The sequence below is a fragment of the Pyxicephalus adspersus genome, chromosome 2 (genome assembly GCF_032062135.1).
Source record: "Pyxicephalus adspersus chromosome 2, UCB_Pads_2.0, whole genome shotgun sequence".
NCBI lineage: Eukaryota > Metazoa > Chordata > Amphibia > Anura > Pyxicephalidae > Pyxicephalus > Pyxicephalus adspersus.
The window spans coordinates 11,590,345-11,608,176 of NC_092859.1; the positions used below are offsets into that span (position 1 = coordinate 11,590,345).

The 17,832-nt window shown below is 40.8% G+C and overlaps 2 protein-coding genes across 7 annotated transcripts in view; one reads left to right on the forward strand and one right to left on the reverse strand.

The window, feature by feature from the left end:
• The window catches only part of TMEM205 (transmembrane protein 205), a 13,421-nt gene extending 4,109 nt beyond the window's left edge, over nt 1-9,312 (reverse strand). Inside the window, exon 1 of one of the 2 annotated variants that reach the window (XM_072399515.1) lies at nt 9,248-9,312. In XM_072399515.1, the coding sequence (XP_072255616.1) occupies nt 9,248-9,297 (50 nt within the window). In that variant the 5' untranslated portion in view covers nt 9,298-9,312. Of the gene's footprint in view, nt 1-640; nt 763-9,247 lie in introns of those variants that run through there. The other variant, XM_072399514.1, reaches the window with a different exon arrangement.
• PLPPR2 (phospholipid phosphatase related 2) overlaps nt 5,405-17,832 on the forward strand; it is a 15,898-nt gene continuing 3,470 nt past the window's right edge. The window contains exons 1-7 of one of the 5 annotated variants that reach the window (XM_072399510.1): nt 5,405-5,974; nt 8,333-8,427; nt 11,762-11,950; nt 13,836-13,959; nt 14,719-14,969; nt 15,136-15,312; nt 16,084-16,215. In XM_072399510.1, the coding sequence (XP_072255611.1) occupies nt 5,965-5,974; nt 8,333-8,427; nt 11,762-11,950; nt 13,836-13,959; nt 14,719-14,969; nt 15,136-15,312; nt 16,084-16,215 (978 nt within the window). In that variant the 5' untranslated portion in view covers nt 5,405-5,964. Of the gene's footprint in view, nt 5,975-8,332; nt 8,428-10,688; nt 10,717-10,740; nt 11,951-13,835; nt 13,960-14,718; nt 14,970-15,135; nt 15,313-16,083; nt 16,216-17,832 lie in introns of those variants that run through there. The other 4 variants (XM_072399509.1, XM_072399513.1, XM_072399512.1 and 1 more) reach the window with 4 other exon arrangements.

Sequence of the window (17,832 nt, forward strand, 5' to 3'; positions counted from 1 at the left end):
CTACACACTTCTCCACTGACCACCACCCCACCTACACACTTCTCTACAGACCACCACCCCACCTACATACTTCTCCACTGACTAGCATCCCACCTACACACTTCTCCACTGACCACAACCCCACCTACACACTTCTCCACTGACCACCACCCCACCTACACACTTCTCCACTGACCACCACCCCACCTACACACTTCTCCACAGACCACGACCCTTCCTATACCCCTCTGCCATGTATCACAAGGTGCTGGACTATGAACATTGCACCACACTGCTGCTCCTGAACCTTGTACATTGCATTGCATATTTATACCACCAGGAATCAGTGAAGAGTTTGTATTCCCATGGCAGCACACTGTAGGCCAGACTAATTATTATTTAATAAGACATAAGTAGGGCAAATCAGTCATTACATTGGTATATACAGAGCCCATACAGGAGTCAAAATTAATTCACACACTGAAGCCCTTGCTAATAAGAGATTGGGGTATCTGTGGAACTACAAGCACCAGAACACCCCTAATGCTGCGACTTGTAGTACCGCCAGCGACTTCCTGTCAGACCTCTCTGCTGCTAACACGAGCCAGGTTTATACAAACATGACGTCACGAGCCACGCCCCCATTCCTGTTGCCTCTCACCTTACAGCCTGATAGCAGCTCGACGACTGACAGATACTTCCGGGTACACAGGCAAAGCCAACACCTCCTCGCCAATCAACTTTCAGGCCACGCCTTCTGTACGACATTGGCCAATACGAGGCTTTCAAACTGTTTGGCAACTATTGCTAGGGATTTTTGGCGGGTTTACTAGTCTACGGAAGCCTGTTTGAGTCAGCTGGTTTCTCAGCTCTGCCAGACATTGTATAGACAGGGCAGAAAGAAGCAAAGATGGCAGCTACATTGTGTTATGAAGTGCTAATTCGTGTCTGAGCTGTGCAGGACAACAAATACCAGCATGGTTCCTAGTTCCTGTGTCTGAAGAAAAATGTGTCTATGATATGTTTTGTGGAGAAAATGCTGCCCTTGGATCCCTTCAGTGCTTGCTAGCTGAGCAAAGCGCCTGACATGGCCCTGGGATCTCTGCGCAAGGAATTTCTACAATTACAATTTAACTGATCCCTCTGACATATTTCTGTTAACTACACTGTTATTCATCATGTAGTCTTGGTGTCACCTTTTCTGCCCTCACATTTACCCCCAATATTCAGAACATTTCCAGGTCCTGTCACTTTCACCTACGCAACATTTCCAAGCTCCTGTGCTTTGCCTTCAAACCCATACACAGTTCTTGTCCCACTTACCTTTCTGACCTGATAGAAAAATCACCCCTAGCCGCTCTCTCCGCTCCTCCAATGACCTACTAATGACTTCCTCACTCATAACCTCATCACACGCACGGCTCCAAGACTTTTCTAGAGCTGCCCCGACTCTCTGGAATGGTCTTCCTCGTACTGTTCGACTTTCTTCTACTTTCTGCTGCTTTAAAAGACCAATTTTTTTCAAACTTGCCTACCCGTTCTCTTCTGTCTCCTAAACCCTCACTACTTCCTACCATTACATATCTCTCCTCCTATTGAGTGTTAATTCCCCACCTCTTAGATTGTAAGCTCTTCGGGGCAGGGTCCTCTCCTCCTCCTGTGTCACTGTCTGTATCTTTCAGTTGCAACCCCTATTTAATGTACAGCGCTGTATAATATGTTAACTTGAATCATTTTATGGGTTAATATAAAAGGTAAAATATAAGAATAGCCAATCTTAATACTTTGGGTGTGTGTAGTACGCAGCCTGTGATGCTTCTCCCCTGCAGCTTCCTGGCACCATTTAATTTGCTGTCATTTTGACAGCCAGGATTTGTTCTTAGTCACTAAAACAGATTTTTATGTTGAAGCGTAAGCTTTTATTTTGTGTTAAAATGTAACAATTTATTGTTTGTATGTTGAAAGCTTCATGTTATTCGGACAAATTTTGCACAGCGCTCAATGGCCAGCGATTTGTGGGCAGCAATTTACTTTTTAGAATCACTGGTTAGAGATTTTTAGCTAAGCCCATGAAATGCTTTTGAAACACAATCGCTGAGCTGCAAGAGAATGAGAGATTTTGCAATTCCAACAATGATGATTTTGTAGAGACAGCCCATGGGACGCAGCCCTAACTTCTCATTCTTATCAGATTATTGATCTGTTCTGTTCGGTTATGTACACATCTCATATAATTATCCCCTGAGATGAACGGTTAGTCTTGTCTTGGGCGAGAACTTGGGCTTGGATTCCTCAAGATGGATCTATAAACAACTTTCAGAACGATCATTATGCAAGCCAAGGAAGGAGAGCGAGCACAGTGGGATGCTGCTTGCTCATCCTCCCCTAAGCATAGAACAGATCCTGTGTGTACAATGCTCATTCATTCATCTGTCACAGGAAACCATCACCCATTTCCAACTTTACGCCTTTTTTTGCCCCTGATTAACCCTAATCCTAAACACCTCCTTCCTGTCTTCTCTTTTAAGTTTTTCCCTATTTATGTCCATTGTTTTAACCATTAAACCCAGACTCCGGGTAAAACTTTTCATTTCCCTTGAAGGTAAGTGCTTGTTTAATCTAGAGGTAGATAGTTCGGGTAAAATAAAAATTTGGTAAGGGTCAATATTTTGATATTACATTTAGGTATAGTATATCAATTCTCATACTACCATACGATAAGGATTTCCAGGCAGAGATGTCATCATCAGGTCAGGGAAATCCATTATTTTTAAGGAATAGTGCTGTAGTGCTGGATTTAAATAGAAGGGATGGGGGGGGAGGCAGTGGGAATGGTTGGCAGGGAAGGAAACAAGATGGATTATTGCCAAATTCTTTACATTATGACTGTTTTCCTAAAATTATATTCCCTAGTTAACAATATGTGGCAATATACTGGACTGCATTGTATGACATCACCATATTCTTGCTAATATCCCTAGTAGACTGATTCAGAGTAAATGTTACTTTCCCCTCATTTTCACAGCGGTGCTCTCTGGTGCTGCCCAGAGAGCACCGCTCCTACTTACCTTTAATCCCACAGGTCCCTCGATGGCGCAGGTCCTTCCCACGATCCAGTCCCGCGTCTTTCTGGAATATCTCTTTGTCCCGGTGTGGAGGAAGCACCGGGCTTTGCCATCTTTTTCGTCTTCTATTCCGTCTCCTTCTTGCCTTCTTTTTGCATCACCTGATCTCGCACTGCCGCAGCGATCAAGACTTAAGGAGGCAGTGCTGCTTTCTTCCTTTTTGTTTTTTTTAAAGAGTGTTACCCCTAAAAAAAAACATCTGACCTAATTTAGAAGGGTTGTCTACCTTTCTATGTAAAGTACAAATGTTGAGTTTAGGGATGCTTTAAACATGGTCAAATTACATTTATATAATGAAAAGTGACATAAAGTGAGGACTCTCAGCTTTATTTTGAGGGTATCAAAATCCAAATTGAAGGAAGGGTTTAGTAAATACAGTTTTGTTTTATGTACCTCCCTCCTTTTAGAGGGACCAAGAGTGTTTGGACAATTGACTCCAAACCTGTTTAACTTTCGTTCTTGTTTCGGTGCGTTGTTTGTTTCTGGAATATTTTGTTGTGAACCTACAACATGCGCTCCATGAAGGTGGGTGTGAAAAAAAGAAAAAAATCTATCTGAGAAACTGCAAGAATATATCTGAGAAACTGCAAGAGTGGCAAAAGCAAAGCTTTGGTACATTCTGAGAAAAAAAAGAATGCACTGGTGATCTTGGCAATGCAAAAACGCCGCAATGTCAATGGAAGACAACAGTGGTGGATAACTGTATGATTCTGCGATTGCAGGATCATTTCCATGATGAAGAAAAACCCTTCATAACATCCAAGTGAAGAACACTCTCCAGAAGTAGGTATATCAATATTCAAGTCTACCATATAGAGAAGACTTCATGAAAGCAAATACAGTGAATACAATAAGGATTCACTGCAAGGTGTAAAATACTAATAGGCTTGAATAATAAAAAGGCTAGATTGGCTAAAACATCTGAAAACAAAGGCTGCACAGTTCTAGAAAAGCATTCTTTGGACAGATTATTGGTATTATTACCGGGTGTAGCGCCAACATTAGGCAGGGCTTTACAAAGTCCATTGTCATATCACTAACTGCCCCTCAAAGAAGCTCTCCATCTAATGTCAGAGTCATATGTTATTATTGTTATCTAAGGACAATTTTTGAGGGAAAGCCCATTACCCGACCTGCATGTTTTTTGGGATGTGGGAGGAAACCCATGCAGACACAAGGAAAACATACAAACTCTATGCAGATAGTGACCTGACTAAAATTTGAACCTGGGACCTAGAGCTGCAAAGGCCAGGGTGTCAATCTCTGAGCCAACCTGTGCCAGAATGATGGCAAGAAAAAAGTGGGGAGAAGGCTTGGACCAACTCATGAGCTATAGCATACTATATCATCTGTAAAACATGCTGTGATGGCTTGGGCATGCATGGCTACCAGTGGTATTGGGTCAGTAGTGTTTACTGATGATGTAACAGAATCAGGTGGATGGATTCTGAGGTGTGCAGAGACACACTGGGCCTGATTTATTAAAGCTCTCCAAGGCTGGAGAGCATACACTTTCTTCAGTAAGGCTGGGTGAACCAGCAAAGCTGCAATGGATCTGGTCCAGGATTGAATACATTAGCTAGCAAATGACTTTGAAGAAATCCATTCCAGGTTTGCTGGATCACCCAGCTTCACTGAAGAAAGTGTATAGAAAGTGTAAGAAATCTTCTCCAGCTTTGGAGAGCTTTAGTAAATCAGGGCCATTGTCTGCTCAAATCCAGCCAAAGTTGATTGAGTGCTGCTTCTCAATACAAATAGATATTTACCCAAAACATACAGCAATAGCATCCCGGGAGTTTATTAAAGCAAAGAAATAGAATGGTCCAATGGTCTAGTCAGTTACCTGATCTCAACCAAATCAGGCACACATTTCACTTGCTGAAGACCAAACTTTAGACAGAAAGACTCAGCAACTGACAGCCGCTGCCTGGCAAAACATTGCAAAGGAGGAAACCCGGCATCTGATGATGTCTATGGGTTCAAGACTTCAGGCATTTATTACCTGCAAAGGATTTTCAACAAAGTATTAAAAATGACCATGTTAATTTCAACTGTAATAATTTGTCCAATTACATTTCAGCCCATGAAATGAGGGGATTATGTAAAAAAACATCTCTCCAGTTCCTAAAAATTTTATACAATATTTTTGTTCAACCCAATAAAATAAAGCCAAAAGTCTGCACTTCCACTGCAGCTCAATTGTTTCATTTTAGTTCCATTGTGGTGATGTACGGAAACAAAATTATGAAAACTGTGTCTAAATAATAATAGACCTAGCTGTATGTATGGATAGAAAAGGCAATAAACTGCCCTTGTTAAATCCAGAATGCAATATTCCATAATTAATAAATGTTGAGCTGGTCCTATCTTCTTTGTATGTTCCCTAATTAAACAATAGGGGGCGCTGATCCGATAGTTGTGCTCAGGTACAGAGAGGTGGGTGTTAAGATCACAAAACATATGCCGTCAGCTTACTAATGAATCCCCTACAGCTGTTACACTCCTCCTCTTCTTCTCTCCATCACTGTATCCTGCTCATTGTTCCCACTCCATCTCTATCCCCTCCATTCCTTTACCTTCTATCCCCTTTTATCATCACAGCCCCAGTTATCTTCTATTAGCCTTCTATAATTTACCCCCCATCTCGATCCTTTCCACTCTATTCTCTGTTTACTTGCTTTTCCACCCCACTCTTTTTTTTTTAACCTCCTCTTTCCATATTCCTTTTCTCCTTCATTCCCCGTACCCGCACGTTATCCTCGCAGCCTCTATTCTGAGAGGGAAGTGGAATGGCGGCCAGCTGGCTCCGCTCCCCCTGAGCTGATACCCCGGAGCGTGATAGGGAGGGAATATCTGGAACATGTCAGCAGGTCTGTAATAAGATGGTGGGATGGAGAGGGAACACTAATTGTTCGGGGATTCCCATCTCACTGATATCAAAGCTGAATCAATAATGAGTCAGAATCCTCACATTCTTCATTACCTTATACATCACTGATAACCGTTACCCAGCTCCTCAGGGATTTATTACCCCTGTGACATCATATTACAGTCACCCAGCTCCAGAGAGCCTTATTATCCCCTAATATCATATTACAGTCACCCAGCTCCTGAGTGTCGTATTACCCCTGTAACATCATATTACAGTCACCCAGCTACTCAGGAATTTATTACCCCTGTGACATCATATTACAGTCACCCAGCTCCTGAGTGTCTTAGTACCCCTCTAACATCATATTACAGTCACCCAGCTCCTGAGTGTCTTATTACCCCTGTAATCATATTACAGTCACCCAGCTCCTGAGTGTCTTATTACCCCTGTACCATCATATTACAGTCACCCGGCTCCTGAGTGTATTATTACCCCTGTAGTATCATATTACAGTCACCCGGCTCCTGAGTGTCTCATTACCCTTTTAACCTCATATTACAGTCACCCAGCTCCTGAGTGTCTTTAACCCAGTAATATTATATTACAGTCACCCGGCTGCTGAGTGTCTTATTACCCCTGTACCATTATATTACGGTCACCCAGCTTCTCGGTGTCTTATTACCCCTGTAATAAAGTAAAATCAATAAAAGCAGGCTGGTTCATCCTCTAAAATGAAGGTTTTTTGATATTGGAAAGTTGGTGGCAATGGTTCCTGGGGTGTGGAGGAGGTCGTGGCTGTTGGTTCCCTTACAAGTGGCTAAATCAGTGCATATATTGTGCAAGCCTTCCACTACTAAGGGAAACTTTCTTAAAATGAATTGGTTGTCCACCAAGGAAGATTGAACAAAGAGATGTACCAAGATATTATGTCTAACCACACAGCAATTGCCATGGCTGCTATCCATAAATATGGCTTTAAAGTATTTTACCACCCTCCTTGTTTAATTGATATTACCCCTTAATCCAAAAAAAGTTCTTATCTGCTGAGCCTGTTTTAAAACTTTTGGAAAATCAGCCATTTGGTTTGAAGGTTATAGGAGCCTTGTGCTATCTCTTGAAAATGTTTTGGTACTTTAGGAGGATTATGTAGAAACGCTTCTCCTTATCTTTTCAGGTCCATTAATTTGAAGCGACAGGTAGAGAATGAATGGAACAACCAGAACTGTATTATGACAATATATAGACTTCTCCCCCCTGGCAGATGACATGGGATTACCCTGGGAGAGGAATCTAACTAACTCCTGATCTACACCAGAGAACCCTGCAAGGGTTGATGGGCTGGTACCCTAGTGGCCCCGAGACCACTTTGCTGTAGAGATGTTACCGGGTCACGGCTCTCAGGCTGTCCCCACTGGGGAGAAGTGGGGTCGGACAGCTTTGATGTAGAGACAACTGGTAAATGGGTACCAGGCAGGCTGAGTTTCAGTAGATGGCATGGAAGCAGACAGGCTGGGGTCAAGAAAATTGACAGCAAGTAGGAAGTTTGACAAGCCAAGGTTGGCCAGGTTGAGAATTATTATTATTACACAGTATTTATATAGCACCATCATATTACACAGCACTATACAAACTCCATAGTCATGTCACTAGCTGTGCCTCAAAGGAGCTCACAATCTAATGTCCCTACCATAGTCATATGTCATTAAAGTAGCCTAAGGTCAGTTTTTAGGGGGAAGCCAATCAGCCTCACTGCATGTTTTTGGGATGTGGGAGGAAACCCACGCAGACCCAGGGAGAACCTGCAAACTCCATGCAGATAATGTCCTAGCTGAGAATCGAACCTGGGACCCAGCGCTGCAATGGCTGGAGTGCTAACCCGTGAATGATCAGGACATACCAAGGTCAGAGGATACGGAAGACAAGAAGAAGAGTAAGGGTCAAGCTGTAGTCCATATTTAAAAAGTCTATCAGGCAAAATATAGCTTAGCAGAGTTGTGGGTAAGAACAGGCTCAGGATTCAGCAACCTGCGCCTGGAATTGGAGAGCACTGAATGGCCCTCCAGAGTGCACGTTGAGTGCACAATGGTCTGACAACGTTATAGCGTTTCATGTCTGTATAGAATTACAGACTTGTATTATAATCACTGACTGGTCAGGTCAAGTAGGAGGATCAGTACTATATCGTTGCTAGAATTGTATTATAATGAACAGATAATGGTGGCTCATATTGGTCATATTGGTGTTGTTGACTGGTAATTTTTAGCTGGTCTATGCACACTATTAATATGTTTTGCATTATTATGAGCTTTCTCTACAAACACCACCAGCTGCCTAACTCTTTATGTATTTGCTGCAGGTTATGCTGGAAGAGACTGCGTCTCACACATGGCTACCCAGGAGACGGAGATTAAGAGCAGTGCCTCGATTATCCCATGTTTCCTCTTTGTAGAGGTAATGACTTATCATTCCATCTCCCATAAGAGAATTAATGTCTTATCTGTGTTCATTTTCTGCCCTCTCTCCTTCTATACGCTCTCTGCTCTCCCTTTTTCTGACATAGTGCCCAGACAATGCTGATGCTGATGTAACTTATTGTTCATCAGAGTGTGAACGGTGGAGCCCAGTGAACATGGCTTGTCATGCCAGTTTGTGTGGATTTAGTGTGACACCAGATGGATGTGATGGGTGCTTGTTATTTTCTAATAAGCAATTCAACTTGAACGAAAAATGCTTTACAAAAGATGCTGTTACAGTTTTATCACCTATTAGTTTTTAGTCTGGGCAACAATCTGCTGCTTTAAATTAGTTGTGGTAAATTTATTGTTGCATAGTTACATAGTAGGTTAGGTAGAAAAAAGACATACGTCCATCAAGTTCCACCACTAGGGTAATAAACATATCCCAGATATAACACCCTATGGACATAGTTGGTCCAGAGGAAGGCAAAAAAAACCCTGGTACAATTACAACAGGGGAAAAAATGCCTTCCTGAATCCATGAGGCAATAAGATGTTCCCTGGATCAACAGTATTTTTACTTTAGACCCTTAGTACTAGTACTAGTTATATTCTGTGCTTCTAGAAAAACATCCAGCTTTTTCTTATATCAATCTATAGTAGTTGCTGAATCTACTTCCTGAGGGAGCCAATTCCATATTTTCACAGACCTTACAGTGAAGAAACCCTTCCTTATCTGGAGATTAAACTTCTTTATGCATGACATCTCTTCCCCTCCCATTTGAACCATATGAAAAAGAAATGTGTATATTTACATTTCCTGGTGTCTTCCATTCGGTTCAAGGATTCCACAGGTAGTCTTCATTTTCTTTTCCCAGCAGTGCTCTAAATGTTTCATTGAGCTCTCTGCAGCATTTTCCCATGAGACAGCACTGGAGGTAGGGGGGGTATTGCAGGCAGAGATAACTTTTTATTTTCAAAAAGATGTTTAGAGCAGATATAATTATATTATAGCCCAAGATAAACAAAGACTATAAAAATTGACTGTGAAAGTGGAAAACAAAATGATTATATAATATATACAATAATACACATTACTTTATTAATGACATTTTCATATATCAGAACTTAGGTTGCAGTTGAATGTGACAAGATAATAGATAGATAAGGTGGTTGTACCAGCAGTGGGTATTTGATGAAGGCTTGGAAAGGGTGAAATGATATGGATACATAGTTACATAGTAGGTTAGGTTGAAAAAAGACATAAGTCCATCAAGTTCAACCACTAGAGAAATTAACATATCCCAGATATAAAACCCTATGGACATAGTTGATCCACTCCTGGTACAATTTACCTGGATTCAACAGTCTCTGTTATCTTTACTTTAAAGCCTTAATCCCCAGTTATATTCATCCAGCTTCCTTCTAAAGCAATCTATATTTGTTGCTGAAACTACTTCCTGAGGGAGCCGATTCCACATTTTCACAGACCTTACAGTGAAGAATCCCTTCCTTATCCAGAGCTTAAATTTATTTTCCTCTGGATGCAAAGAGTGCCCTCTTGTTCTTTGTAATGGTCTCAAAGTTAATAATTGGGAAGAGAGTTCTCTGTATGGATGGAGAGGATGACATGATGGGGGTGGAATGATATGTGGATGAGGAATAGGATAGGATGTGGATAAAGGATAGGACATGCTGGTGATGGAGGGGGTGGCATAGTGTGGATGAAGAGTGGAACATACTTTGGATGAAGATTGGGATGTTATGTGGATAAAGGGTGGGACATGCTGATAATGGAGAGGATGAAATGATGTAGGTGGAATGCTATGTGGATGAGGAGTGGGATATGCTGTGGATTAGGGTAGGACATGCTGATGATGGCGAGGATGACATGATGGGGTTGGAACGCTATGTGGATGAGGAGTGGGATATGCTGTGGATTAGGGTAGGACATGCTGGTAATGGAGGGGATGACATGATGGGGGTGGAATGCTATGTGGATGCGGACTGGGATATGCTGTGGATAAATGGTAGGACATGCTGATGATGGGGAGGATGACATGATGTGGGTGGAATGTTATGTGGATGAAGACTGGGATATGCTGTGGGTAAATGGTAGAACATGCTAATGATGGAAAAGATGACATGATGTGGGTGGACTGTGGCCCATCATGTGGATGAAGAGTTGGACATGCTATGAATTAAGAGTGGCACATACTGTGGGTGGAGAGTGTGAAGTGATGTGGATAGAAGGAGTGTAAGATGACGTGAAGACTGCTCCAAGGTTCTTTAGTCTCTCTCCAAGCTCCTTAATCCTCTGACACATCATTTCTGTCTTCATCTTCTTCATAATATTTATAATTTTTAGCTGACATCATTTGTCATATTTCTTTTTATTCTTTAGCCGTGTCATCCCAACATCTTTGCATTTTCTTTATCCCAACATCTTTGCATTTTCCCACCTCTCCGGTCTCCCATGTAGAGTTCTTCTTCCCCTCATCCCCGGTGAGCTACCTAACCACCAATAGCTCTCCATACCTTGTCATTCTTTGTCACATCTGCTGTCTTTCTCATTCTTGCAATTGTCTCTGTCCATAGGTTTTCACAATATGATTCCTACTTTTTTAAGACTTTCATCATTCTCATTTTCTTTTCTACATCTTTTTCCTATTATTTGAGACAAGGAATGAGTGAAGAAAGCTCTGTGTGACTTTATAAGTCTTCTTCTCTGCTCGGCTCGCCCTATCTCTGCTCCTTTTTCTGTCTCTGCTCTTTTTCTGTCTCTGCCCCTTCGCTGTGTCTGATTTTAGGTTTGTGGTATTTTCTGCCTAATAATTCCTTGTGTTTCTTTGTTTCTGCTTGGTGTCCTTTTGATGTTTCTTTTGATCTAACTGTTCATTATTCTGTGTTTGTGACTTGTTCTCTGTCCTTTCTGTTTTTTTGCCTTTCTCTATGTTGACTCTGCTCCTCCTGTCTCTGTACCTGTTTCTCTGTTCCATTGTGTTTTTTATATCCATCTGCCAACATATCTGTCTCTTATATTCCTTCTGATTTGTTTCCTCTGCTGCTGTGATCTTTGATTCCCCGTCTGTTTCTTTTATTCTATCTCTGCTTGTTCTGTTTTCTGCTTTGTATCAAAGTGTTCTGCTCTTCTTTGCTCCTTTTCCAAGTTTATTCTTCACTTTTCCAAGACGCCTTTCCTTACCCTTCCTTCTAATCCTTGACAAATTTCCCATCTTTCTAGTCCTGCTTTCATTCCTCTATCTCTGTTTTGCTACTGTTTTGGTATTTTCCCCTGTTGTCGGTCTAAGAAGATGCTTTATTTTCAGCTTGTCCTAATGGCTGGAACAGTCATCCTTTCATACCATTTTGAATACACGGATACTTTTCCAGTACACTCCCAGGGTTTCTTCTGCTTTGACAGCACCTTGTCCAAACCATATCCAGGTCCAGAGAGCACCAGTCGGGTTCCGCCACGTCTGCTGTACCCCCTGATCACCGTGCTGCCTGTCTTGACGGTAAATAGAACGCCAGCTTTGCTGTGAATCTGGGAACTGTGCATTCTCCATAGCTGAATTCTGTGTTTGAGACATAAACACACTGATGTGATGCAGTGTGACAGTTTGACAGTGGGAGCTGCCCCCTCCATACACACAGGACTGGGCATTGCTACTCCGCTATGGCGATTGTCTGTGCCTAGGGCATACACAGTTCATTTCACCTTTTACTTGATGTTTGAGTATATTATATTGTATATGCTCTTTCTTTTATCCAGGTGTCTTTTGTTTTATTACCTTCTGTTATTGTGATACCATGTGATGTTTCTATTATAGGCAGCAACTGCTTTGAAATAGCAAATTTATCAATTGTAGTGAGACTTTTTTCAGTCTTTTTCAAGCAGATAAAAACCCAACCACTAAAATCCTATCTGCATTTTTAACTGAATTTTGGAATCTGTACCCCCCAAAAAAAATGTAGACAGAAAGCAAAGGTCAGCAGTATGGACCACAGTCTCCCTTCAGCTGATTTTGTCCACATTTACTCTGTGACGGTGGCCATGTTGGTAGATGCATGGCTTGGCTTTCGCATTCAGAGACTCCAGCATGGGGAACAATGAGCAGCACAATAATGACATTCCCAAATCTCACTCCAAATCCCAGAAGACTAATAGATACAGGTAGTAGTGCCTTGGATCTAACACTGCAGATATAGAACTTTGAGGTTCACATATAAGGAAGTGTATTGCTAGTTTTTTAGAGAAATTCGGGACTAAATACATTTTTAGGGTATGGCATAGGCAACATTTACATTTCTAAATGTTCCTTATTAACATCAAAGTTTTAGTTTTTTCATAATAACATGTTATGTAATGTCAAAAGTTTTACCTTTTTAGAAGTTAAAGCTTTCATTAAATCCTTGTGATCCTGCCCATGACATAGTACCATAGCAGTTCTTCTTATAGAGTGACAACTGTCTTCCAATTTTGCTCCTGCACCTTCAACTTTTTACATACATAAAATGCTGGAAGTGATCTGGAGCATTAAAATTAAAAAATGCAAAGTGAGCAAAAAACAACATTACCTTTGCAGGTACCCCTGACTAAAGCAAACACACATTTTCCCCCAACAACCCACTTTTTCTGTCACTTTCCATTTGGGGAAACAAACATATTTCATACAAGGTGAACAGTGCAGCTCCGATGTACTTCTGGCACTGCAACACAGCCGTGTCTCCCTCTTCTTTCCTTGGCCAAGTACTGGCCATTTACAAAATAGAAGACACTATCTGATTGCCAAAGGATAGAAGGTGTATCATTATTCTCATTGCCTGTATGAGTTTAAGGGAACCTAAACTACTTTTAGAGTACTTTTGTTCAGTCCATTTCTGCTCCATTTGTCATCAGGAGCCTATAGAAATGCCCAGAAGTTCTGGTAAGGATAAAATCATGGCCCACTCTATGTGACAGCACTGGTCCAATCAGCACCATAACACTAGGAGTTTTTATACGTAACTTTCATTTGATCCTTCACTACTCTGACATTGGAAGCCAAAGGAAATAACTGGAACCTCCAGTATGCATAAGCTCGAGACTTACTCCATGCAACAAAATGAGACCAATCAGTGCCATCACACTGGGAATCCATAAACCTATATAAGATATGTCTCCAGTGACTTGTAGTTTACAACAATTGTCCTTTCCCTTTCATTGGATAAAAAGAGTGGAAATCTGAAATTAGAAATGTACAGATAGGCCTACAGGTTACCATACACTATACTGAAACCTTGGAATCAGCTAAAGCATTATGTGCTGATGTGAATATTCTCTATTGTACCATAACAAGATGTAAATCCATGTATACCCCCAACAAGATGTTTTCATTTATTGTGTGTTATCCTCTACAGATATTGCTGGGAGAGGTGTCTGCGGTCTTCATCAACCCACACTGGAGGAGGAAGGAGAAGATAATCTCATGCGGAGACTGCTGCTTCTTCAACCCTCTTCTTCGCCGCGTGGTCAGGATTCTGGGTGGGTGATGAACGAACTCTTCCTGTTGATGTTTCTGTGTTCTGTCTTAGGGCCACTGGATGATTTCAACCCACTGGAATAAAAAAACAAAAATGAGTTGAACATTACAATACAGTCAGGCGTTACCTGTGATAATTAGAAATGACAGAGGCGTAGAAAGTTCTTTGCATTTCATAAGGACATTTTACACGCTGGAACATTTTCTTTCTATTTGTACCTGGTGCTTCCATTTTCTTCTATATTTTATGAAGAAATGAAAATAAATCAATATTAAAACAATGTGGGTGCAGCTAACACCCATCAGACATTCTTTGGTTTGTTCTTTTGATACATTATGACTTGTAGTTTACTTTGGATATATATATTTGTAGCTCCTAATTTTCTTCCTGAAGAAGTGGACTGGCTCCACGAAACGCGTCAAGGGAAGAGTAAATAAAACAAAGTTCTCTAAATTAAAAAAGATTTATTGTAATATATTGTTCTTAAACTATCGATGAGCAAAAAAAACATCAGACAAATCCCGAAGGTATTACAGATTGTGTGATTTTGTTCTGGCAGATGTTGCACCACCTTTTACTTTCGTCCTAGCAAGGCTAAAACACTGGGATGGAAGCTGGGATTGGAAGACTCCAAGGCATGCCTTTCACATCTTCTGTATCCTTGTAATCTGGGGGCTCACTTAAGGAAACAAAAAAGAAAATGAAAAAAGAAATATTAGTGTGTTGTTAATCCTAATCATATATTTTCTTTGCTCCCCAGGACTCTTCTCTTTTGGCCTGTTCTGCACGGTAATCTTTGCTGGAGCTGTTCAAACGGTCACCGGTAACCAGACTCCTCACTTCTTGTCTGTGTGTCGTCCCAATTACACCGCTTTGGGCTGTGCGTCCCACATACAGTATGTGTCTACCCCATACGCCTGCACCGGTGACCCTGTACTCATCACAGAGGCTCGCAAAACTTTCCCCTCCAAGCCAGCAGCTCTAGGAGCATATGCTGCAGTTTATACCACGGTATGTTTTACATTCTAATAGTCATGTAATCTAGAAAGTAACTTTTTCTTGTTTTGTTAGGTTGCAGTATTTTAGTCGGGTTTGGATCATTTTCAATCATTTTGGTCCACAAAAAGCTCACATAATAATATTCTCTGTGATCTCTGCACAATTTTCATGTCTACAGATGTATGTAACGCTTGTTCTGAAGATAAAGGGGTCTCGGTTGGTGAAACCCTCCCTGTGCCTGGCTTTGCTTTCCCCATCATGGCTGCTCTGTCTGCTGCGTGTGGCTGAGTACCGGAACCACTGGAGGGATGTCCTTGCCGGCACCGTGGTTGGATCTGCTATTGCTGTTTTCCTGGTAAGTGATGGGGATCGGGTTATTTAGAAGAAAACAACAAAATATAGATTTGGTGATCTATTGCACCTGAACTGCAAACAGCTAAATATTGAGAACTGTTTAATCTGCCTATGTACATTTGTATTCCTATCCATCAATTTCCGAGATTTACACCAAACAACTGAGCTCTGCCTGGCAAAAAATCTGATTCATCTCTGCTAAAGCTAAATAACAATATAGGTACCGTATGTTAAGGCTATCTCCTATTGATTCCAGATCAATTGTCCCTCTTTCCCTGATGACTTTTGTTTACAGCGCTGGAAGAGTGTAACACAACCTAATGTGTGGTTAGATCACTCTCAAAACTTTATTGTTTGCACACAGTTTATATAACGTTCAAATGCATGATCAGTGCATGATCACATGACTACAGACAATTAGCAGACATGACAGATGTCCTTGTGGTTCTCTTAGAACAAGATATTTTTGTTCAAGTAACAGATATATGGCAGTAGGGAGGAAAGGAAGAATTTCAAGGCAAAAAAGAGGGGAAGCAGACGTTAGTTTACTGATAAGAAGAGTACAGCTAGTTTCAACATAATTCAATCATCTACAAAACATAACAAAAGTACAAAAATAATTAACTTCAGCAAAGTTCCTCGGCTACTTTCAAGGTATTGTGCCACCCCAGCGTAAGACTAGACAGTGAAAGGATAAGCAGCAAACTAATAAGTTTATCTCTCACTCAGTTATCTCTCACTAACTCAGTTCTCTCTTCAATTCTTGTGCCAGGTAACCTGTGTTCTGAATAATTTTGGGAGCTCAAACTCAGAGGAGAAAGAATTACAGCAGAAAGAAGAGGATGAGGTCCCTGTACCCGAGAACCTTCATCCTCCAACACGTGAAAAGTTAAGTGTGGTACAGGTAAGGGGGGACCCAGTGAACAGTCCTCATTTATCCAAGTGTCTTGAATAAGAACTGACTCCTTATAAAAACCAGACCTGAACCACCAAGAAAAGCAGTTGGAGAATGAGGGACATGATCTGATTGGTTCATATTTCAGACACTTTGATAAAGTGATAGGCTAACAGTAAGGCAGAAATAAATAGACCATGCCTGTCCTCTGTCCTGACTATCCGTCCCTTGTGCAATAAGGTTAGCACTGATTTTTACCCAGTATGATAGACCCTAGCGTTCTGATCCTTACCTGAATGTCATACTGGGCTGCTTAATTTCCATTTTTGCACTTGAGTGATAATGACTGATTGAAATTAAATCTCAGCGTGAAAACAAGACATATGAATTGGTATGGTAAGGCTGTTTGTAGTTTAAAGAATTCAATATTCTCCAATAAGAACAGCTTTGTTCAGATATGACTATGACTGTATAGATTAGTGAGGAATTGGGATAGTGCTTAGTTGTTTGTTTTTAAATATTATATGATATTTATGCATTTCATATGCTGAACTGCTTATCTAGGCTCCATATTTTAAACATTCATCTTGTCATTGCAGTAAGAACACTCACATTACTGTTGTATTAAGCACATAGAGAGGCTACTATAAGCTCATAGGTCATACATATTGAAAGAATATTGTCTGGTCACAGCAACAAGCTAATATAATTTGTAACTAAAACATATTCACACATCCAGGTGCCACAGTTTAATGTATTTTGAAGCACATACAAACATATGTGGTACTAAGCTGCCAAACTGCAATGTGCAAATGGGCCCCAAAGAATGTTAGCATGTTTTAGGACGGATTCCCACCTATGTAAATGTTAATGATTTTTTATTACCTTAAGGCAACTTTTTCACTTTGAATGAGCCCATAAGGAATCCTAACTTACAAAAAACATATACCTGTACTTCTTATGAGCAACACAGCACATCATACAATACATTCACATCTGTGCTGGATTGCCATATGTTTGTATGCTGCCACACCAGTACCAGCAGGTTGGGGTATAAGTGTCCAGCTTGGCTGTTATGGGGTTATTGCAGCAAGGTCGAGTTTTGAAAATGTATTTTGATATATATATTTTGAGCCAATTGTTTGATATAGAATGGCAGGTGCATTGTGATGGGATTGTGTAACAAAGCAAAATACCTCTTTGAGAAGACTATAATAAAAGCTGCAATCATATAAATCTCTGGCTTCAACGTCTGTGTGAATGCAGTCATTCATCTGGAAATAAAATATTGCTTGATATTCACGCAGCTTCCATCTTGAGACAGGTGTTTTGCTTAATGTCACAATGCCCTTAGAAGGTATCCCGGGGTTCAAGGCAGGTCAAGATGTATTTTTGCTGACCTTATAATTATAACATCATCTCTTCTTTCCTTTCTTCTTCTTTTTCCCTTTCTCTCTTTTTCCTTCCGGCCCTCTCTCTCTTTCTATCTTTCTCTTTCTGTATTTTTGTTGACCATATAATTATACCATCATTTCTTTTCTTTTCTTTCTTTCTTTCTTTCTTTCTTTCTTTCTTTCTTTCTTTCTTTCTTTCTTTCTTTCTTTCTTTCTTTCTTTCTTTCTTTCT